Consider the following 26,037-nt stretch of genomic DNA (forward strand, 5'->3'; position numbering starts at 1 on the left):
ATAGCGTTACCGCAAGATTATCCTAGAGGTCGCAAACTCCCTCGGTTACCTGCAATTTGCAAGACTACTTCGCCAAGAGTTCTCTTCTCGTTGGTTGACGTCGTTTATCGTTTACGGTTGCCTTCGAGCAACAGCAATCGAACGAACGATGAATTCAGCACGTAACCATGGTTATCCTCGAACACATAAATCTTGCGCGTAAAAATTTTCTTACGTTTTTGCCTAAGAATCGTCGTCACGTTAAAATAATGCTCATTGGCGTAGCAAACAGCGCACATTTTCGTGTCCATTGTTATTTTCGAGGGGTAAGAACCATTACGGGACTGTAGACTAGTTGTAGCGACCACAAGATCGAGAATATCTAATGAAAGCTATATTTACGAAAGAACGTCAATTTTTCTTTATAGTTGTTCTTGTAATTCTCATACATATAAGCATATTTATTAATGCACGTAAAAATCTTTTGTTTTTATAATTTAAATTTATAACAAATGTATACATATATGTATATGCATGAGAGAATGTAATTTATATATTCAAGTTATTTAAGGTGCTTTGTCTTAATTTTTATCGTTACAGTCATCTAACAGTGAAATAAATAATAATTAATAATATTGTCCATGACATTCAAATTAATACTATCCTCGATCTTAATAGCTGATTAACAATCTTCGAGATACCATTGAAAATAAACATTGAGCACTAATCAATTAATCAACAAAATATTTCCTGCTATCTTATATATAAATTGTCGATCGTAGGACCATCGCGATTAATTAAATTCATAACAAATCTTGCAAACAAGTACGAGGGAATCGTCGTTGCCCCTTCTTTCCCGATAATTCTCCTTGAAAAATCTACGTAGAACAGAATCATTGTGAGAGATGTGATGCAAACGCATTGTCGCGGGTTTTCACCTATCACGGCTAATCGTTGCTGCCATCATCGTCATCGTCGTCGTCGTCGTCGTCGTCGTCGTCGCCGCTGCTATTGCCTGGCCCGTCTCCTCTCTGTGTGAAATCAGGCCGTGTGAGAAATTGGAGAACGCTGTGCGTCTCTCTCTCTCTCTCTCTCTCTCTCTCTCTCTCCCCTTTTCTCTCCTCTTCTCTCCTCTCCTCTCCTCAATGCCAAGCTGCGTCACAATTCATTTCCCAACCGGCGCGGTACAGCGCTCGCGCCGCTCGACATTCTTATCCTACCGCCAGTTTTTCTCTCCTTGCCGCTTCTCTCCGCTTGTATAAAACGTCCGCTTATACATACAATTAGATCCTCCCCCTCTCCTCTCGCTCTCTTCTACACTACTTCTTTCTCTTTCGATTGTCCGCAACTTTTTAACGTATGGTAATACGTAACATATAGATAAAGTATTTTTCCTTAATATTAGATTTTTAAAAACAAAGTTAAAAACAAAAATCTTTATAAAAACATAGATTGTATAGAATCATTTTTGAATAATAAATGACAAAGAGCAAAAGTTTTTGCGACTTGTGTTTCAGAGATACATGTAGACAGCTGCTAGGTTTTATATTTCATTTCATTTCAAATCGATTTTTCCTAATCTTGAAATACAAAATTAGAATTTATAAAAGTTTTAAAACGAGCTTGCACACAAATTCAACAGTGCGAAATTAACGCTGGTCGACAAATGTGTCAAAAGCTGCATACAATTGATAAAAAATATTGTGATTTTACTGATCTGAACGCTATTTTCTTTACATACCCGAATACAAGTCTAATGTAAACCGTCGATTCACAATATTATCGAAAAATTCCATTTTACGTGATTGTTAGCCCATAAAGAACATATCAGCCGAAATTGAATAGCCGTAAATTAAGTATTTATCCTAATTCCGCCGCACAATCTCGGTCATGTTTTCACAACATAAAAGGAAGGGTTTGAGAAATGATAGAGTCGAGACTGCGTGCGAGCGTTGTTTCACAAAACTAGTTTACCATACGTCACCATTTCGTAGCGAGATAATCGCGTTACGGGAAAGAATATATGCTGCGAAAATTGCCTAACGCTGTCGGGTCGAAACTCGATGTCGTATACCTACTTGGTGACCGACACAAGAACGATCCCGAAGACTCGAGGTTGACCACGTGAAGAAAGATCGCTCGTTCTATCTGTTGATCAATTGAATCTTTTCTTCCGAATCAGTCTTCTTTTGCAGTAGTTTTAATAGGATTTACAACAGCATGTACACGGTAGTTTATTATGGTTACGCGTTATGCGCGTACACGCGCCGGTATGCAGAGGCGGAGTTGCGAATCAATAACTCGTGTTATAAGGCATTTCGGTATGGCGATATCGATTATGTACACCGGTTATGCGGGCCGAAGGTGTCCGAAGACGATGACGACGTGAATGCAACGGTGGCTGTTGATGTAATGTTGCAACGTGACACGATGAAATTATGATTACACGCGCGAGAACGAGCGCACGCGGAGGACGCGTGCGACAAACCGACAACTCGCTTTTTGGACGCTCGGTGATTTAGATGGGGATAAACAAAAAAAGTATTGCCTTTATTCCGCCGAAGATAAAAACAGTAAAATAACGCACGTACGCGTTTGCACGAGTAACGCGAGCATACAACAAAATAAAATCTATAGATTGAGAGAGAAAGAGAAGGGGAGGGAGAGAGAGAGAGAGAGAGAGAGAGAGAGAGGGGGTGATAAGGGACAGAGAGGGAGGGGAGAGAAAGAAAAAGAACATTTCGTACAAGTTTACCACACAAATATGTATATATGTATGTATTTCTTTATAAAATCTGAATTCGAAGAAAAGAATTAATTGCTAAATTATGTATCGTATATGAAAATTTATATTCTTAATCAATTCACAGTCATTAATTATTGATTTAATCATAGATTTAATCACAGAGTTACATCACTGTTACATAACTGTGAAATCGATTATAATGAATAAATGGACATACGTTAAAAAAGGATCATGAGATACTCGTGGCTCGTGCTATATTCCACGCTGAAAAATAAATACAAGCTGGCATGTTTCGCTTCCGCACGTCGCGTCGGCAAGACGTCGACTTAACGTGAATGTGAATCGGCCTTTATTCGGATTCTCGACGAGTTCTTCCGTGCCGCCACCACAGAACGGAGATATCCGTGGCCGACGAAATTACCTAACACGACGTGACTCGATGAAGTCACGATTACATGCGTACGCACTATACGCACGCACGCGCTGCATGCAAATGCCTTGCACACATATGAGTAAGAGATAGCACGAGAGAAACCCCTCGTGAATAACTCGGCTGTACTCGTATTATATTTGAATCGATAAATGTTTAATATATAATATATAACTGAGGAGCAACGAAATTGTTATTCATCTAGGATGATATGAGAGAGAGAGAGAGAGAGAGAGAGAGAGTGTGTGTGTGTGTGTGTGTTTTAAGTATTTATAAAAGATTAAAAAATTTTTTATTTAAAATAAAACTGCGCCCCCTTTTTCCACACGCACGCGTATACACGCGTATACGTGTCACAAAATCTCTCTACGGCTTGCGTCTAAGATAAAACAGATAAAACTATTTAACTTTGGGACACGACGTTCAATTGCGAACAACAGTATTTTCGCATATGTGCAGTATAGTCCAGTTAAAGCTAATGATTGTATAGGAGACTTTAATAAGAGAAGGAAAACAGCACTCTCTCTCTTCTCTCTCTCTTCTCTTTTTCATCAATGCGAGGCTTTCTCGAAGAATCCTTTTTCATGACGCGCTTTCGTCGCCTCGATCCACCGTTGGCTAGCGAACAAAAGAAAATGCCGTGAAATATTTCGTCGTATCGCCAGCCAAGAGTACTTCACGGTATTTCGCTGATTTCGCGCTCGTGGAGTAGAAAATGTCGTTGGATCTCGAATTCTCGATCGTTTGCGGAAGAATTACGTACTCTCCAAAAACCATTGCCTTTTACATCACAGCGAGCAACAATACTACTAAATACTACAAATAGAGATTTATTCAACTTTTAATCATATCGTAATTGGTTCACATCATTGTATAAAACCTATGATGACTTTTCCTTGTTACGTACACAAAATGATATTTTGTAATACGTTTAATTAAACACAAGCGTGTTTTACCGAACACGAATTTGGTTATTAATATCTTTGTAACGTAAAAAGCAACGCTTTTTGCGTAGCACAAAAACATTTATATTTGTGTATTACTCGATATCAAATCAATCGGTAAATAGGCTGTCTGTATAGTGGTCCTGAAGAGAAGTGGATGTGAGATGGGAACGTCCGCGTCGTCGAGAAAGGACTAATAAAAAGGAGGGTTCCCAAAGTTGGGTCAATGGCGTCAACCCCCTGAGGCGTGTAACTCTGTCGAGATTCAACGACGTAGATACACATCGACGATCCCCGCTCTCCGAGTGTCCTTTTAATGCGTGCGAATGCGGTTTTACTCTCTGTCTGAAAATGAAAGAGTCAGACAATTATCGAACCTTTCATCCACAATGGCAAAAATAGCGCGTTCTCGACAACGGCCGACAATTAAAATTATACGAATTTCGATATAATCCCGACAAACGATGCATGTAATTTAGATATAATATTGCAAAACTGCAATGAACTGCGCGCACGAAACGCTTTATTTGCGCGAATTACAGACACGAAAGTTACAGCGATCACGAAAGGATAAAGCGATTGTGCATCGTAATTTACAACTCAATTCAACGATGTTAATTTTTTATCTCTCATCCCTAGATGTGTGATTTTTATTCGAATTTCACGTACAGCTAACGTGTCTAAACGAATCTTCGATTCGGATGCATCGAGAAAAAGTCTCAAGTGTCATCGTGTTTAACTATCGCCGCGTTTACAATTTGACATCACGTTGAATCGAGTAGCTGGGTCTTGGTATTAAATATCTTTGAATCTGCAAAGCGCAGAATCTCTCGTCAGGCAACTTTGCGCAGCGTTAAATGCAAGCGGGCGTTTGTATCGTGCTTGCAATCGCCGCGCCGGCGGGGACTATACGGATTATAAAGTTGTCTAGAATAAACAGGTCTTGAAAAATATTTTCGTGATTGTTTCAGAAAAGTAAATCTTTCAATATTTATACGAGATGAAAAAATCTCGTATCGCGTTTAAAATAACCGCGTCAATCTACAAAATATTGATACAACGCAGTATTGTTTAGAAGCGACGATTTCTAATTTCTTTTTTTTTTTAAGTATTGTATTAAAACGTAATGTCTAACAAGAAATACTAGAGTAACTCCCAAATCTAATCTACTTTGCGTATTGGATATTTATTCGTATATTCGCGGAAACGGGACTGCAAATATCTATACCGCGTTACTTATAATCCCGTTACTGCAACACTGCATTGGTCATAATCCCGATAACGACGCGATATTTGTAGAACATTGAAAAAGAGTATCGTCCTCGCATATGCGCGGTAGAAAACAGCGATTTTTATGGAAAAATGGGACTGGTGTGCGCGGGCGCGCGGTTAATTCACCTACTCTGGAGAACATATTACCTCTCGTGGATATATTGAATAAACGGGGATACAAACGGGATCAGAAACAGCAACGTTACGTGTCTACCAATAATCCCTGTAATCCGTTCGAATTAACGCAATAAATTTCTACGCGGTTGTAAATAACTGCGTGATCGACGTCGAAAACGCGTAACGAGCCCGCGCAATTATTACACGTATGTCGATCGATCGTGCGATTATCGTGAATGGCGAAATTATTATCTACTATGTTTACACTTAGAGACATTTATATTAATATATTAAGAGAAAATAATATTATAAATGAATATGAAAAAGTAATTGCGGTTCTGTATTAAACATTGATATTCGATAGATTACACATCTGAAAAATAACGAAACGATAATTTATAATTATATAAACTTAAAAGAATAAATATTGCTACAAGGAATAGTAATAAAAATTAATATGCTTAATAAAAGCATAGATTGTGCAATATTCGCGGTATAGTTTATATGACCAAAATAAATATCAGTATCAATAAATCAATATCAATATAATCAGTGTATCACGATAGGTGAAGAATTGTAAATGTATTCTAAATATCAAAGTATCATTGATGCAGAGTATCCGGGATAACAGAGGTTTCACGTATCGTGTAATAGCATCGCGGTATCACTAGAATTTCTAATTACTATTATTATTCCATCCGAAGAATAGAACGCGCAGGTATAATATTGATCGGCGCGTCATACCGGCGGTAAAGCGATTCCTCTCGGCGGCCGCGGCGCGCGGCGCACCGGGCCGCGCGAGTTTCATCGGATTTTATTGCCACGTACGCGAGCTACGAAGGGTAAACATATTCTTATCATGCTAGCGGCGCAGTGATTAAGAAAACTGCGAATGCGCTACCGTATCACGATCGGTCGGGTGTATATCACGGACGTAATTGCATGTTTCGTCGTACAAAATGGCCGAGATCTCGTCCGAAGATACGTCGCTCTTTTAGGCAAGTGTCAGTTACATTCGAGATCATGATTATGAACGTTTACGCAAGTATTGCGAAATAATCGTTTGTATCGCTTGTACTAATGCCTCGAAAGATCAACTAAATTCAAAATTCTCTTTTTACCTAAATTTGTTAGATATGAGAGAGAGAGAGAGAGAGAGAGAGAGAGAGAGAGAGAGAGAGAGAGAGAGAGAGAGAGAGAGAGAAATAAAGCTTAATTAAAATTAAGTTAATATTAGTTTCTTCAATTGTTTTGTTATATATATTTTACTTAATTGTTTATTACATAAATTCGAATTGATATCTCAAAAAGCATAAAATATATCTGTTTAGTTTAAGACAAATCACACGCTATAGTAATCGTATATAAAAAATATCAATATAGCTATTTCTGGTTTGCCTGATTAAACTTCAACACTGATTCATTGCAGTTTAGTTTCATATATTCGTCTAAATATTTGCGACAGCGTTTGTACAACTAAAATATCAATACACAACGCTTATCGATATACAAACTTTTATACAAACGTTCGTACTCAATGTGCGTGAAAATTGCAAGTAGATATTGATTTAAGAGCCATCACTCGAACCTATACTCACGCAATGCAGATACACACCGCTCTCTCTCTCGCCTCTCTCGACGAAGACCCCCCAGACTCCCCTCGATTATTTACGTCGATTACGTAGCGCGAACGCGAACGTGAACGCGTACGCCTCGTATGCGCGTAACGTTGTTTCGACAAACCAAACGCTCACTTTTCTCGATCGCACGTGACGATTCCAAAGAATCCCTCTTTTCGTGTTTATCCTCGCGGATCGCAGATGGAATTCATCCGCATCGGGCGTTAACTATTTGGCTTGGAATTTAATCGACACGTCTATATATTCGTCTGTCAGAGAGCTGACAGAACAGAAGTTAATGTTACTTCTTTTCTGAAACATTCCGTATGTATGTGTAACGTATATAATGAAATGATACTCCACGTATCGTATATTTTGTTGACGGTGATAAAAAATGGTTTCAAATAAATTAATTAAAAAAAAAAAAATACAGAGTGCAATCATATCGCGTCGATTCTCTCAGCTAACAATAATTAAGTAGATAATTTATTAGTGTACGTCTATTTAATTAATTGTCCTCTCTCTATTTAATTAATTAATCTCTGTTCGTGAGATAAATCAGAATCGAAACATGCCTGAAACAATCGCGAATTCGAATTGAACGAAATCGAAGATATCGGTAATTTTTCATTGATGCAAAGTGTTTTCCGTTAATTTCCTAATAACAGACATTATTTTTCAAAGATTTATGTCATACTATATACGTATATACACACGATTTAAGTCAGCTTTCACTTTAAACAAAAATGGATCGCGCGACGGAATAATTCAGGAACATCTGTGGCGCATGAAAGATACTTATTATACTTACGACGCGCAATAAGCTTGACCAGTCGGAGATGTTATTCCAGACGAAGTGCATGGTTAAGCCGCTGCTCTGCCGTTTAACAGGCTCGACTGATCGATCGGAGAGAAGCGGCCCAAAGCCCGGAATCCGGAGCCCGGAGCGCATCTCTCTTCGTCTCTGCTCTCGGGGCCCTTAACCCCTCGATGAAGGACAAAAGTTTTACTCGTAAACACGTGCACACGCGCGTTATCGCATGGCCCGACAAGACGCGTGCGAAAAAAATGGACAAAGTGTATATAGATCGAATGAAATGCCCTCGATAATCGGAAACATGAGGGTGATTTGGCTCCTGGCTCCTGCAGGCTTCTGGCTTTCATACTTTTTATTCTCGTGCATTCTTCTTTGTTTCCTACCCTTGTTTCATACTCCAGCCCCAGCTATTTTGACGAGATGGTCAAGTGATCTTTCTCTGAACGTTCATCGAACGCCGTTTTAATTCATCCATGTGCGATTTTAATTATATGGAGTTACTATAACGCACAAAAGAGATGTAGATAACCCTTTAAATTTCATACATTATGTTGTTTTGTTTTAAAATAACTGCCGGTAGATTTTATACAGGCTGAAATAAAATAATAGCAAAGGAAGTACATCATATACGTTGACACATATTTTAAATATTTAATTTATTTTAATATATATACACATTTCGATATATAAATAATAACCACATTTTAATCGTTGAGAATAAAAATACATTACGCATTTAAATATTACAAGTTGTACGCAAATATAAGTTGACATTATAAATTAAGCTATAATATTAAGTTTGGGTAAATTGTTATGGATTAGTAGTATTAGGTACATCGAATAAAAACAATATAAGAACTATGAGCTTGTCTATTTTCGGAGCACGGTAGGCATCAAAACTTCGAGGCTGCCGTTATTCGCCCGAGCTTTTAGTATCCCATCGATTATGCTCTTTCGTGAAACGTCGTAAAACTTCGGGGGAACAACGTAGTCAGTTTTGTTCCTTGTGGCAGGTATACGTGAAATAGGGTCAAGGGGGAGCTCACTGGTTTCAGTATAATTCACGGATAAGATTCTTTTGAATCTAATCCGTCAATTGATCGGGAGTACTTGAATCCGTTACAATTAATCAGTCTGATACACGGATATTCATGGTGCAACCGACTGAGTAACGTAAGAATAACGTGAATAACGTTCTTTCTCTTATCATTTTCAGAAGCAAGTATACTTGTAAAAATATTTAATGTAATATGTTTTAGATATTCAAAAGGCTTCTAAAGGATATCTCAAATAAGATTTACAAAGTCTTTTAAATATTGGTGTTGTCTGAACGGCTATTTTACGATGGTAATAAAATTTGATATTGTATCAAAATAATTATGCGCCGAGAATTGTTGTGTGTGTGTAAATATTTTATTTTATTTTTATTGACATAAACATCTATCTTTCTTTCTGCACAAACACAGCTGCACTATCACGCATACTTACTCGACATTTGATAATCGAGTATACCAGTGCTGTTCGAAAAATCGAATATCTGTGAACGTTTAACCCTAACTAAAATTTCTCTCTTACATTCACGATGATAAGTTAAGCAATAACTTAGTCCTCGTGGCCTGACTTATTTAGCGTGACAGCGCTGCGCATTGCGGATTTTTAGTCACAGTTATACACCTTTCACCGAGCGCGAGTTCCGAAGGCTTCCGTTATAATTACATCGAGTTCGCCATCATCGTTATCGTTTCATCGTTTCGTCGTTGTGTCGCAGTCTCTCACGCGCGCACAGGGAGTACCGGGTTACCGACAATTAGCTTATGCTAGCGATTCGGTATTTCATCGTTCCGAATGCAATAAGGCAAGGCAATCGTTCTATCGCGAGCCGGAAATCGCGCGCTGGTAAGTGTCACGCTTTCTGCCAACTGCCGGGAGCAGTTTAACAGCTCTGCAACGACTCCGACTCCGACTCCAACTATGACGATGATATTACAAGTGCGGTATCGATAAAATTCTCTCAGCAAATATTGCGCGGAATTTCGCAAATGCGAAACTCTAGACCACGTCACAATCGCTAATCTCTTCTTTTAACCTACTTCTCACGAGAGAACGGTTACGTCACTTAAATCTACATTTCTATATAACACGATAATGTAGGAACGCGACCAACGCGATCAACGCAACGCTTTAAAAGTGTGCACGTAATTAGAATTGGACGGGCTCCACTTCGGGTTATCCGTCACCGATGGGTTTCCGTGGTCGATAAAGGTATCGCATCTTCATCCTTGTCCTCGCTTACCTTCTCGTTGCTTAGACACGCTGGTCACCCACGGAGGTCCTGCAAATGTCGCACGAGGGTACACTGGCTCAGTGGCTCGTCCTCGTTATCGAATTAATTTGATCACAGTAACTGTAGCCGAAGAGCGATAGCTTCGCTCGACTCATTCGATCGTAGCGTAATCATCTCAAGTTTACAATCAAATCAGGTATCTATATGCTGATAACTATTACTAATTGTAAGTTCCATTTAGGTCTCCCATAAGGAAGGAACTTTCATGTGGTACGTTATAATTAATCATAGTTTATTGGGTGCTTCTAACAATAAGTTCTAAATAAACACGCATCAGGACAGTAGACAACGCCAGTTATAATAGCCAGCTCTTTGATACACTGACTCATACATTAGACAAGATATGTTTTCTCTGTATGCGTAAAAAAGGAAAAATATATGTGCATGTATAACTTTTCCTCTCGAACAAAACATTTCACTTTCGTCCGACGCGCATCTCCATCAGTCGAGCGTCTCGCTCCTTCTCCGCTTAGGCTTAGATAATTCGTCGAGTTCGTATAGCTAAAAACGCGCCAATTATTCGGTCGAGTGCGAATTACCTAGTAATATCCGCTTTGCCGATACGCTATATCTCGTAACGCTATCCTCGTTCATTTCTCGGGCTCTCACCCTCTTGAATGAGCCAGGGCAGTGAGCCGTCGCTCCGTGCGGAGAGCTTAAGAACAATAGACGAAAGGAGTCAAGGTTGTCGTCTCGGCCGTTTTCTCCGCGCGACCACGCCCGCGCCACCCTCCGTGCCACCGTGCGTCTGACGTCTGACGTCTGACCTCCGCGTGGCGCGCGGCGCGCGTCGTACGTCGTAGTCCGTCGTACGCCGTCGCCGTCGCCGTCGCCGTCGCTTCGACGCTTTTCGATATTTCGATATCCCCCACTTTCTTCCCCCCGCCACACTTCCTCTGCTTCGCGCCAAATCATGCCGCCAGCCGCACGGCGCGCGGCGCACAATACCGAGCGGAACCGAGCCGAACGGAACCAAGAACGGCAAGAACCGAAACCGAATCGATCCCGAAAGGGGAGCTCTAGGACATATAGAAAACCCCATTCTGCCGTGTCTACATATGGTCATGTTATTCCGTTTTGTTGTTGACGCAACGAGCGCGTGATAGCCTGATAGCTAACAGACCGCTCGTTTTAATAACTTAATAATTTTATATAAAATAATAATTAATTACCGTTATAATAGATGTAATGATAAGAATACTACAAATGATATCCGATATCTCTTAGAGTCGTCTGATATATTTAATATAAAGTTAATAAAAGAACTTACATATGTTTAGTAGTAAAGTAACATGAATGTTTTTTCGTTACACAGAGATGTGTGCGCAAATAGTTTATAATATACTTTCACTATTATTCGTCCTCTAACACACAACTCGCCGTAATATCAGACTTTCTGGTAAAATTACCTATCTATAGGTCTTCCGACCTCTCGCCCTCCATTCCCTCTCTCTTTCTAATCTCTCTCTTTCTCTTTCCCTCTGCCCTTCTTATTCCTTCTCTTTCATTAGATTTTCCTATAATTATTAAAATGAATCCCGCGAATATCGCGCTTTCGTCCGTCATAAACAATTAGTCAATTTCCACGAATCTTCCTACACAGTTTTCTGCTTGATAGAAAACTTCCACGAAGGAATGAATATACGCATATATAGTTACTGCCGTTATCCGCTTATATGAGCGGCAGTAACATCATAGTCATGAAAATGAAGTTTGAATTAATTGGAACAGGTTGCTTAGCAGAACTGCAAGTTTGGGATAATTACTGCGCAACTATAGATACAGCTCCGAGAGAGAGAGAGAGAGAGAGAGAGAGAGAGAGAGAGAGAGAGAGAGCCGTATTATAATATTATTCCTTTAATAACTAATAATATCTTTTCGTAATAATATACGTCTTTTGATATTATATTTTGATGTATATATCCATAGAAATATGCATAAAAATATAATCTTATCTCAAAAATTGTCCGATTTTTGGCATTTAAAAAAAGTAATCTTTGCTCTTTCACAATTAGTGTAATTTCAAGAATTTTATACAATCAAAATAAATCAAAATCACTTTTTTTACGTTCCCATTTTGAAGAAAAAACATAGCATATGATGCCCAGGCGGTGTATATAACATAAATGCTATCTGCGCTTATCTGCTCTGAACTCTCTGTTTCTACTTGCTTCGTAATTTTACTTTTAATTCGACACGAAAGTAGGTTTTTAGGTCAGAGCATAGTGATACGTTGAGACAATCAGTATGCGCTGCCCTCTAATTCGATATAGAGCTGTAACAACGTAATTCTCTCGAAAAGATTTCCCTTTATAATCAAGCATTTAACCTTACAATTATATCCACAAGAATTTGCTATACCTAATATTCCTTATACACTTGTGTAACACTGAATTAAACTAAGCGCATCACATATTGTATTAAACTAATAAAGATGAAAATAAATCCAGGATACTAAACTATTGACTTACGAAGTTGAAGTTTTTTAAAACACTAGTATAAGATGTCTCGAAAACTTTAAACATAATTACTTTTTAATTTGAAAGTGTGCATATTTGTGTGAACAGTTATAAAATGTATTTAAATATTTTAACATTATATCTTTAACAATACTAAAGCTAATTGTTATTCTATAAATGTGATTTGATATATTATAGTTTTTATCGTGACTATAACAATGCCTTAAACGCCTTAAATAAAGTATATCAACATGAACCTTATTGTTAGACTTCCGATTTTCATATCTTACATTCGAGGACATAAGACGTGTGACATAAGAAGCGATATGTTGTATATTTAACAGTTTTTCGTACAGCATTTACTATTTTTATTATCCTCGCTATACATATTTGTATGTGCATGTGTGTTTTATTTTTTTTAACGATTTTATATAGTCTTTTTTATTTATGAACGATTAAATACAAATGCACTAAAGAGTAAAGTGTGAATCAAGAGAAAGAAATAATATTACGCTTCCGTAATTCGTAAAACATGTAAAATATGATATAATTTACAATTTTCTCTAAACTGATATAACAATGTTATCTAATCGTTGACTGACGCTCATAATTTATAATTTATTATTTGCTATTGTGTTAAACGTCAATCTCTCATAAACACCTAGCATTTCTGCATCTTTACATATATTTCAAGACCGGCCGTAAGTCGGCCGACGTGCGCATTCCTAGATGGAGAATGTAAAAGTTAACATGGCCCCATCGAAACCTACGACTTTCACTTTCAGCAAAAGTGTCTGCGCTCCGCCTTCACCGAGAACGTCAAATCATTACGACGCTTCCAATCATAGAAACGCCAAGAACCGTCACTAGTGATTACAAACCAGTGATTGCTTAAAATATTAACACTTGAATTCGCGCTTTTTCTAATAGTCTAACTACCTATATAATCAAAATAAAAAATATTTTTTACATATATGAACAACTATAAATCAACAGTAGTTTAATAAACAAGCAATCAGTTTTATTTATAATATAAATATGTGTATAGAATAAAAAAATATGCATATTTTTTATATTATTATTTAATTGTCCATTACTTATTGCATTTAACGAAATTTATTAAGAGTCTTCCATTCCGTAGATGTACGTATATATACAAATAAAGATAAATGATAATAATAATAAAATCACAATAAATAATAAAACAACGATACAAAATGAAGGTAAAACATACATGTGTTTCGACAGTTTCGATAAATGTCATAGGTATCTTATGACGATATTACGGTTTCATCGCACGCGCGCGCGCGTGCATCCGCCAATAGGAAAAGATGCGACAGTATCGTTGAAGATAATTCCGAATTATATATATGCACGAAAGACGGTTATAATATTAGTTTTATGTAGAGCAATTAAATTATACGCGTCATAAAACTCTGGCATCGATTTTCTAACTATAAAGGCGAGTGACTGCGAAAATGTGAAAGTTAATTCACTGGGTGTCGCAAAAATACGCGCCGTTAATTTCTATAACAAATCATTTCGCTAATTTGAAAGTCTACTCGCGAAAATACCTTGTCGAAATGTTAGTATTTTTTTCAGGTATAAGCGATTAAAAATGTAATAATTTCCTGCCAAACTAAATTACGGAAAATAAAATCAAAATATGCTGGGGCTTTTCTATTGGAAAAATAAAATATACATATTATTTTTTCTTTTTAAATGTGTTCGTAAATGCTGTGACTTATGTTTTCATAAGGTGTTTCTAGATCGCATTAAAAACGGCGATATTGAGATGCAGTAGTCTAATTGTAAGAGAGTCTAATAAAGCCGGATAGAGCGCCGCCGCGCAGTTAGCGTTTACAATGAATATTGCGTATTCCTTATGCGGAACGAGCGGCAGTGGAAACAGCCTTGCGGCTCTACTTTCTATTGCGTCACAGAGAAGGATGAGGCCTTCGCATGCCGACACATTTTGACGTTTTGTTTCTGCGCATTATTTTTCAAGCAGTGATGCGAGGCAAGGCAAAGCATCCATTTTGAAGAATTCTGTAAAAAGACTCCGACGTAATCGTCGAGATTAACTCTTTTAGAGGCACCCGGTGTCAATATGTATATGATAACATATTTATATGATATAGCGACTAATTTCTTGCCGTGCTTCGAAGTATTGCGTTGTTGCAAATCATCAAACAAGTATGTGATTTTTGCGTGAGAATTTTGTATGTGGGTATCGCGCGCGTTTCTATAAATACTATTAAAATTTACCAAGCAAGAAACATCAAATCAGATATATCTCGATTTACCTTTTTATAATGTAATATTTACGAAGAATTATTTATTTAGGTACTATAATATAATACGAATTTTTGCAAATTCTTTTATATATCTGTTGCCTTTTCTCCCTATACTACTCTCTCTAAATTTATTCAAATTTCCTAAATTTATAAAATTTTCATGTTTTGTTAACCCGATACTTTGACTAAGGAAAAAGATTACTAGAAAATTCAATAAATAATTTGCACATATAAAATAATAAACACATTATACAATTTTTTCTTAACCAAGAGGGTATAAAATTTTAATCCTACCTGATGCTAATAGCAAATTATTAGTACTATATTAGTATTTTACGACGTGCTTCGTTTCTTGTACAACACATTATGCGAACCTACTTCAATCGATTGTATGTATGTTGATAAAATTAAATCTATCAGGAAATACAGAATGGGGATGAAATCCGAGATAGCTCTCGGATAGAACATTGACACGAAGAATCTCTATCGTCGAATATTCGAATGAGAATCACGCATTTTTTAGAAGTATCGGTATCGCCCTTTCGCACCTACACCTATTTTGTCTGTCGTCAATGTCCTTCTCTTGCCTCATTTCCACTCTCCACCTCCAACTCATCGTTCGCTTTTGCATTTTTTTCATCAAAAACGTTTTCGCCGGCTAGAGAGCGCGCTTTTACGCAGAGCACCTAGCACATTTTACATCCCGCGGCAACGATGAAAATTCATCGTGTAGACTTACATAAATATTTCCATTATGATTCTTTTCACTTTTTTATCTTTTATCTTTGTCTCTCTCTCTCTCTCTCTCTCTCTCTCTCTCTCTCTCTCTCTTTCTCTTTCATTCATTTCCTCCTCCTCTTTTGAACACGATGCGGTAGATACTCTTCGACTATCGGTTATGTCGCTTTTAATTAACGTTGTCGCGCGTCATTTGGAACGATTTATTCCAAGTTGAAATTAACGATTGGACAATTGTGCCTTCGTGCTGCGAGAAAATGAGTATAAAGGATAAAGAGAGAGAGAGAGAGAGAGAGAGAGAGAGAAGCAGAAGGGCAAAAAGAGGCAGAAAAATTATATTAGTTGATTACAAAACTATATTATTGTGCGATAATTTATTTATAGTGGAATATGCAATAACATGCATATAGGCTGTCAAAGACCTAAGGCTGTCAAAGACCTAAGCTTGGATCGCATGGCTTTTGATTCTAATTGTTCGTACAAACAAAGTAATTTCATGTTTAAATTTATTCCGCCAGAGAAGTCTTATTTTTAATCGTTAATTAGTCAACAAAAATTGTAAATTGAGAAAAAAATCGATTTCTATAAAGGAATTTTTATTAGGATGGCTTGTGTAGACGGATATTCTTTTCACTCGTGTAGTACTATCATCTGGCATTTTGTCGCTCCCGGCGCGTCATTAAAATCATGAAGAAAATATTATTTTCCGTCAAAAGAAGGCAACCTGGTGCGGTCGCGTGCGCGCGCACTTTCCGTGGTTTTCCATTCCTTTTTTCATTTTAAACTATCCTTTTGATACGAACTTCGGCAATCCGGCTGTTGAAAGTTCCAGAACCATTTATCAGGGTGCTTTTCTTGTTTTTATTTCTCTTTTTTTTTACAGTTACTCGCACGACCGTCCGCATAGCATCTCTTTTTACGTAACGCTCGGTCAAAAGCGAAGTAACGTGAAAGTAGCTCGGAAAATAAATATTCTGTCCGCATGGGGGGATTATATGACAAAATAGTGAATTAAAGAGTTAATTTATTGTGTTATTATATTATTGTATCGCTCTTACTATATTTCACCTTACTATATTTCATCATCAATATATGCGTATGTATGTATACATATACATATAACGTAATGTCACCCGCGATCGAACGTGCTTTTTAAATAGAAATATACATCTATTTTTTTTCAAACTTGTTGCTAATTTCAACTTAATCAACTTAATGTCGCAGTATTTAAAAAGGAAGCAATTCATGACTAAAACTCGCGATATTATATATTAATTGATGGGCGCATGGCACATATGCGAACACACAGCATGGTCGATGACACAGGAGAGTAAATCGAAATTCACATTCGTGAGAAACTAAATATTATTCGGAGGCGATGTCATCGATGTGCAACGAAAAACCGATTTATTGCGGTCGAGATAGTTGGGCATTAATAATGTCAAAAAACAAGATATATGACGCGGATAAATAGACTCGCTTGTTCAACGAAACAAGTGACATAACAACAAAATCATTTCTTATGTAATGTCGTCGATTAATTTTATATTTTGTGCATTAGCTTTATAGCGAGAATTAAAATAGAAATATCGCGATTCACGTTATACATATCTATATTTTCTCAAAAGAACTTTTATTATTTATACTGTGTGTATATATATATATATATATATATATATATATATATATTTTTATTAATTTATAAATAAATTAACAAATAGTGTAATTTTCTGCAAATTATTACCGAAATCGATTCTGCGAGGACTGCAAGTAAAATATTTTGGCCAACAATAAGTTTTTCTACATATCAACATTTTAAAACACGAATACTCAATATCATATCACAATTCTTTGATGAGGCATTTCTTTATCTTTACCTACTTATATAGGATAGTGTATATATGTATTTCTTGTTTGCGTTTCATTACAAAACGATATACTACTCATTCTTCGTGCTATTGATATAACTTACAATTAGTTAAACCAAGAGAGATACCTAGCGCCCCTAAGAGAAGAGCAGACCTCTCGTTGAGTTAGATTTAAACTTATTCTCGACCGAGTTACACATGATAGTGGCGCACAGTTGCACAACTGTGAGATTGCCTCGTGCTTGTACTCCGGAGTTGGTCTTTTCTTTTCGGAGTATGTCCACCATTCGCATCTGGATTGTGCATTTATAGTCGCGCTGAGATTCCTTCTCTTTCTTCATTCGTGAATACTGTGGAGAGTTCTATCATGATGGTTAAATAAATACTGCTTAGATCATATAATCAGCGTAACGTTTGCTGTTTCTGTTGAGAAATGCCACGTTTCAGATAAATTAGGTCTATAAAGTTTTATCAAATACGTACGCTCGGCAAAACAATTGCATCGTGAATTCGTTAACTGATGTATATAATCTGCCGCGCTTTTAACTTTCTGCGGCACAAGTACCTACATCCCTTCTCTTCTTTCCTCCCCTCCCACATACCAATGCCACCTTTAATCTCCTTTCGTGCGCGTACGTATTGTAATTAAAATTTTCTGGAAATAAAATGAGATGAGTGTTTCAAATATTTTTGAATATATCTTTTCCATTCTCTTTCGTTTCTTTGAATACAGTTGTTATTATTATTAGTATTATTATGTCTGTAATAACATATGAATTTAAATTCTTTTTTCGTTTAAATCTCTCACTCTTAAACACATTTTCGCTTATTTAATTTCTAATACATTTTTACCGGAAGAAAATTAATCGCGCAACAGATTGAAAAAAACAAAAAGTTAACCATTTCGTTATTTTATGTACAAACATCAATTTACACGTTCCTAAACGCTGGTAAATGCTTATTCGGTAATATTCCCTGGTTCTATGTACGTATTTTAGCGTCATCGATTTAGTGGTGATCAAAATGGGTCATTTTATCCCAACCGAGGCGCATTATTGCACCGCGATCAGTATAACTTTAAGCATTTTTATTTGTATTTTCATCGTCATCTTTATTTCGTAAGAACTTGAATGGCAATGCTAGCTCACTTCCTATTTTGTTTCATCGTCATGTATTCATCTAAAAGTCGATATTACAAAGAAAAGTTTTTTTATCAACTTTTATTAAAAATTGTTTTCTTATCAGATTATATCATAGACCTTATTAATATATCGCTAAATAATTTTTTAAATAGTATACGGCCGCGAGTATAGTGAAACGAAATTTGCCTTTGAACATTGAACCGAAATTGTAGGTACTTCAGTAACCATGAGGCTCTGCCTGGAGATCTAAAAATAAATACCTAAGCTTAGCGAAGCCATTATTTATTTTTAGCACATTGAATGAAGATACCGTAGAAAAGTGGTATTGATATACACTAACATGATATTAACTCTACGCACTCTACTACCGATAATTATTTAATTTAGCTAAAACATGAATTATATATAGTTGAAAAAAGAGATTCTTAGCAATTATCTGGAATTTAATGGTTTATCTATTAACATTAGTACTACGCAATCTACATTGCGAGATGAAATTCCGGTAGATATTTACCGCATCATACGTTACGTCACGAACGTAGAACATGCGATTGTATTAAAATGAAAGGAAGATTATGCACTTAAAAAATTGCAATCATATCGCCTACCCTATAGAGGGCCGACTGAGTGATAATAATAATCGTCAAGAGTCTCGCGCACGTATGAATGCGATTCTTTTGTTTCAGCGATGTATGCGAATATTGCGAATCTTTCTCTCTCTCTCACTCTCGCTCTTGCTCTTGCTCTCGCTCTCTCGTTCTCTCTTTCATCGTCGTTGAGTTGTGCACACGAGGCACACCGGGCACACGTCCGTTATTCTCGTTGTAAGCGTGCGCGACACGTCGGTCGGTGTGCCCTGCGCACATTGCGCCACGGACACCACGATTCACACCTGTCTGTCCTTCCGTTCATTCGTTCGTTCATCCGGCAGTACAACGAAACATAAATGTCCGCAAGAAGAACGATATCGTGGTGTTTGACTTGGACTTGGACCACCTGGCCGACAGAACCGCCCGTCCGGCAGGGCCGTATAGTCAATCCTTTATGGCTCTCTTATTGTTAGATCGGATTTACAGAAAGCGAGCAGGGTGCGTGGTCAAATTGCAAGTTACCTGGTTACCTTCTTTAAAGGAGGTAAGGGCCAGTGTAACTATTGCCAAATGCCAATAAATACCCATCTTACTTTTGTTGAAATAAGCATGGCAAGCTCGTGCTACTTCAGTCGATTATCTGCTGATTACCTCTTCGTAGTTACTTGAACTTTAGTTTAATCGAACAAGTTATTGCCATTTCTATTTTTTATTTCGATTTCACATATACATGCCTTTAATTATTTTCAAATAAATAATGTGATACCGTTCTTCATCGGGTGTAATAAAATCGTTGTTAATCCGCCCAGGATAATTCGTGGTTTATAGAATTACGTTTGAGATAATAGGTCATACGCAAAACCAATGAAAATATGAATAATTACAAGTTACGTTTGTCAATACCTACACATGGTTGCGATTGTAATTATGGGAAATGGCGGATTATTATTTACCCGCCGAAATAACGCGGATATCATTTGCCACACGAGCAATTTTAAAACAGTGCTTTCGTCGCATATTTCCCGTTACTTGACGAAAGCAAAATTGCTTCTTGTATAGCGTTTCGACGACGAAAAGGTAAGAGGATTCTACAAAAATATTGCTGCGTATTTTTCATTTGCAGCTTTATTCGATGAAAAACATTAGAAATTTATCTTTTGTAATGGAATTAAAACGCATCTTTTTCTCTAAATCTTACAACGCGAACGTGTTAATCAAGTATAGCTTAACATGTGATTCACACAAAGCCGCCAATTTCTCTGACAATTTTATTTCTTCGAATGTAATGTAACGTTGAATACTAACAATAAGTTATTAATTTCGAGTTATTCGAAAGTGGATGAGAACAGATATTTCTACGATATGAATCTCAAAGAGTTGCTTGTATGTAATAAATAAAAAGAACGGACGTTAAAAAAGGTTCCTGCTTACGAACAAGTCAGTAACTATAATATAATAAAGTTTATTCTGTGCATATAAATGTCCGTGTAATATGGGAGAGAAACCAGCCACATCACATATACAGAGCCTCGCGAGAATGCACTGTGTTACGTATATAGGTATATGGCTGATGCGCGTATCGATTTTGGCCAGACTGCATTACTATTGCATCGCGTCAAATTATACGGGCAAGAAATACCCTATTAAATTTAACTAATGATAAATTTTATCGAACGCTAAAATCGCTCATTTTGTTAATATCAACGTACAAATTCGATCAATAAAATCCATTTACACTCTTCATTATAGAATCTTGATTATCAATCTGTATCATGACTATCAATGTTTGTCTGACAAATATGTAAAAGATTAAAGAATATGAGATAAAGTGTATATAATAAATGTTGAGCGGCAATATATTTCTATGAGAAAATATATGTATGCAATGTAATTATATCTCGGTAATTATATTATATATGTTCTTTTTTTGAAGAAACCTGTCTACAGTTTATATATCTTAATCATTAACAGATTCTTTTTGCAATTCATTTTCTACGCATATTATAAAATAAAATACGTACAACATTTACATCAATGAAAAAAAAATCTACATCACTTAGCGAGACAAATTTATGCAGTCAAACATCGTCTGACATTGTGCGATTTCGTCCAAAAATGCTTGCATATTACGTTTTGCGCAAAGATCATGTCTTGCTAGTCAGCTCTTTTTTTCTTTAGAACCGGGTCTCTCGCGTCACACATACGTACCTGCACCTGCACTTTCACAGAGCCAAGCCTGCGAATGCATATTGCATATATCTGCTCGCTTCAAAGGTGAACTTACCTGTGCACTGGTACATGAACCGCGCGCCAACCCTCACGTTCACGCTATGTGTGTGTATAATACGCTGTGGCCAGACGGTATATCTGCGTGCGAGTGCACTAGCACGACGCATCGCAGCGTGCGATTGCACCGATATGACTACCGAGAGTGAACGAATGAGAGCTATCGTTTATATAGATTTCGGGTAACGATTAAAGAACATTCATTTTTCAAATGCGCACGACGAATTACTTTTCATGCTTTTGTTCTCCGTTTTACGATGTAACGAAGCAACGACGTGACATTATACTACTTCTATTGTGCTTCTGACACAACACGACAAAACACTACACGTTCATGGTTGTTCTATATACTGCTTAAAATAGCATATGTAACAAATGATTATTGATTGATAAATGGTAAATCGGTTTTGCTAATTCGCTTCATATTATTCAGAAACTCCTTCTACAAGTAATTTCTAATTCTATGCATGGACATTTATTCCTGAAATATGTCCCGAAAAAATACTTAAAAAATGTTAGTAGCTTTGTGACGAATATTATTTTATCATGATTAAGCCTTATTTCAATAAATTTAAAGAACACTTATAATTCCAATAACTTAATTAGACTATAGATGAGGAATACATGAGTTCTTTTATTTATCGCTCTTATGACGACTGATCTCTAATCACCGTTATTTAGATAAGATAAGGCATTCTCAGTTCTTCAGAAAATGATCTCTACAGTCTATTTCTTTTTTCAAGAATTATCTATAAGTTTAAAATAAATATAATTTAAGTGTGTATCTGTTAATAAATATTTATACACCTACGCATAGTTGAGACACGTAAGAAGTACTCGTATACGCTCGAGGATGAACGTGTTAAATCGTCTTTTATAAATTCTCGCATAATCGCAAGCAGTCTCGCGATATGAAAACAGTTTTGCCATTTCTTCCGAGATTTCATCGGGGCCGTCGACTTTTATACGTGACCCGCGGTCTCGCATAATATTAATTTTGTTATTGTAACTTGCGTATTTCGACTCCTATTTAGATCCTAATATATGTGTGTGTGCACACACGCACGCATGTATGTGTGTATCGTTATTAATGATACCTATATTTAAAAATTTCATCATATACAGTTGATTTTCAGTGTTGCGTGAATTAGTGCAGATTAATGCGCAATTTCTTCGAACTTGTCACTCAAAGATAAGGAATCATCGAATCGTGTATATATATATTTGTATAATGTTGTCAAAAACTACTCCCTGCTTCGACTCTGATGGATTGAAATTTTGAACACCGTGACACATCGACTTGCCGATCTCTGTACACCTTTCGAGGAAGGCATAGAAAAGGGAGAAAGAAAATTGCGAAGGTCGTGCGCTCACCCTCGAGCAGGTGCCAGTCGTCATCGAGCGAGGCCAGTGCCTGTGTCTGATTGGCCTGTTGTTCGAAGTCGAGCATTCTGTTGAGCGTTCTTCTTCGTTCTTCTCTTCTCACCGTCTAGTACCGATATTGTTGCTCCACGGCGTCCCCTGTCCACTGTCTTTTTCACCTTTTAGTCACTCCGATTCGGTTGTCATCCAATTTCGTCGAGTTCAAACTTGTCGATCGTCGCGAATCGCGCACGACATCGATCGGACGAAGATCGGCGCGGCGCGCGGCGCGGCGCGGCGCGGCGAGAGGAAAATCTCAGCGAGCCAGGAATGCTACTCGCGACGACTTTCCCCAGCGAGAGAAGTTAATATCACGCGAGTGAATCTCTTTTGGCGCGAGGGAGTACTGCTCGATCGCGTGTTTCCCTTTCTCGCTTCCCACTCTTTCTGTCTCCCTTTCTCTCGAAAAATGGCCTCACTCTCCTCTGTTTACACCGGGTTTTCTTATCGGTTCTCAGCTGCTTCCCAACCCTGCGCTATATATCGACATACGCTGGACTTTTTATTATCCCAAATCGACTCATGCCCGAAAGATCAACTCACGTCCAGGTCCTTCTAGGACTCGTTTGCTTCCGTTTACGCGCTTACGGCGCATTCGCTCGTCAATGCTGTCCAAGGCAGCACATGAGAGACGCGATTACGTTTACATATATCCAAAGAACAGAGAGAACAAAAGGTGAGGGCGAGAGAGGGGGAGGAGAGGGGGGAGAGAGAGAGAATAAGAGTTCGAGAGAAAGAGGGACGCAGCGTCCGCGAGAGTTGAATGACAGAGAATAAGTAGCGGGAGAACCAGAGAGAGAGAGAGAGAGACAGAGAGGAGTGATGGAGGAAAAAAGAGAAAGAGAAAGAAATAGAGAAAGGTGGACAGCGCGACGACAAACGTCGCTTACATGCATCCGCGGCGGTACTCGAACCGCGACTGATTTCCCCTATCACTCCGTACTCAGCTGCCACCCACGATCCTCCCACCTCACGCCACCTGCTCCACCGATGCCGATCACCCCTCGCCACGTCGCCACCGGCCCTACTTCCCGCTCGCGCTACCACCCACCCGCCACCCGTCTTGCTCGGAGCAACGATGGAACGTCTGACCCGTTCTAACCCCCGTCATTCCTGTCTCTTCTCCCCTGCGCGCGCGCTTCTACGCTTCTACCCTTTCTCGGCGCGTTCTCTCGCCTCTCTCCATCGCCTATATACCACTTCGGTGGACGAAGTGTATCTCACTCGTGGCAGTGTATACCGCATCTACTACCGTTTCTCTCCTGCCCCCCCTCCCTCCCTGTCTCTCTCTCTCTCTCGCCGTCCTCCGTTCACCCTCTCGACAGTCTCGGTCGTCTCTCCTCGTCCTACTAGTTCCTCGAACCTCGAGCATGGTCCACAGCCGTTAATGTAGAGAGAACTCCGCGGAGCACTCGTGAATCCTCTCTTCCACAGTATTTCACGCTGCCTTTCTTCCTCAGACATGAGAAAGAGAAAAAGCGATGGAAAATTCGCTCGCACCCCAACCTCATTCGTTTTGCTTTTCCTCGGTTCTTCGCGTTTTTTTGATCTTTCTCTGCATTGGATTCTCTCTTCGTCCTAGCTTGAACGTAAAACCGACAAGCAGTAAACGCGAGAGCTTATTACACGGTCACCTTGCGCTGGGAATCACGTTTGTCGAGTCTACAAGATGTTGCACGCAGTGAGAGAACGTTTCTTTTTACGAATATGAACGAGCTGAACGATCAATGACCCAGATCAAATCTCATAAATGAACGTAACAGCATAAAGTATAGATCTTGTAAAAATTCACAAAGTGTTTTTATGTATAAGTATGTATTTTTTAAATAAAAACTTGCTAATAGAGTATATATTGGAATTTGTTGAGATATTTATTACTTCGCGAATATGTAATATGCACAACACCTTTTAAGGAAACTGTTACAAGATTATGAAATTATTATAATAATTTTGGTGAAATTGTTATTTAAATTACCTTGTTATATTATTAAAAGAGAGCTCTGTACAATTAAAAATATTAAGAGTAATACATTTCTGCACGTGCGAAAAATTGGATTATGGATGCAAACAACTTATTAATCAATATTTGGATTTTATCATTTCTCGCTTTATCATTCGAAATGACGGTGTACACAAATCTAATAAGATTTTAATTTTCAATACTGCTAAAATCTGTTAGTAAAGTTTCATGTTTTTGACGCATTCTATATCGTCAACCTACGTATATTATGCACAAAAAGTATAAAACAAAGAAATATAGTATATTTCTAAATAATTCAATGTTGTCATTTGCACGAACGCGATATCCATTTTGACAATCATAATCTGAGATTTTCAGCCCAAAAATTATTTTTCTTTATATTAATTAATGTGTACCTACATATCATACTCTTGCTAAAGTATCGCTGCACGTTTGTTTTTATATACATCGTTATGCTACATATAATCTCGTATCCGTGTTTTGTTCAAAATTTGTAGAGCAAAGTTTCGTTTAAGCTCCTCGCGGCCAAAACGCGTAACTCCATTTATCGGTAACCCTCGGCTCATCCATGTTGCGAAGTGAGCAAGGGCTGTGCTGTCCCTAAAACGCGCAAGGGAGGCGAGGGTGGTGCAAAGGGAGCAAAGCGAGTAAGAGATTGGCCATAGAACGGGAAAGGTAGCGAACAAACTACAGCTGCGAGAGGATCCCCTGTACAGCTGCCTCTGTAGACTCCTCTCTCTTGGTATTAGCGAGTATATACTTAGACATCAGAGGAACCAGGAACACATAAACGAAAATGCTTATTTATAAATAGTTTTTTATCAAATATATTGTGATACTTGATCAGTGATAAATTTGAAAAACTGACACTGTTTTTTTTTTAAAGCATTATGCCTAATAATACATAAATATCAAAAAAGATAAGACACGGTGCGTAAACGACCAAGTATAAACATTATATTTACAGTTTAAATTAAATTAAATTT

At 37.7% G+C, this 26,037-nt stretch overlaps 1 protein-coding gene across 2 annotated transcripts in view; it reads right to left on the reverse strand.

Annotated features, from left to right (window-relative positions):
* LOC112463214 overlaps nucleotides 1–23,969 on the reverse strand; it is a 105,218-nt gene extending 81,249 nt beyond the window's left edge. Inside the window, exons 1-2 of one of the 2 annotated variants that reach the window (XM_025029446.1) lie at nucleotides 23,614–23,969; nucleotides 23,023–23,546 (exon numbers count right to left, since the gene is read on the reverse strand). In XM_025029446.1, coding sequence (XP_024885214.1) covers nucleotides 23,023–23,098 — 76 coding nt within the window. In that variant the 5' untranslated portion in view covers nucleotides 23,099–23,546; nucleotides 23,614–23,969. Of the gene's footprint in view, nucleotides 1–23,022 lie in introns of both variants that reach the window. The other variant, XM_025029445.1, reaches the window with a different exon arrangement.
* Nucleotides 23,970–26,037: the final 2,068 nt, after the last annotated feature.

Source organism: Temnothorax curvispinosus, unplaced genomic scaffold (assembly GCF_003070985.1).
Source record: "Temnothorax curvispinosus isolate PA1 unplaced genomic scaffold, ASM307098v1 QBEX01013129.1, whole genome shotgun sequence".
Classification (NCBI taxonomy): domain Eukaryota; kingdom Metazoa; phylum Arthropoda; class Insecta; order Hymenoptera; family Formicidae; genus Temnothorax; species Temnothorax curvispinosus.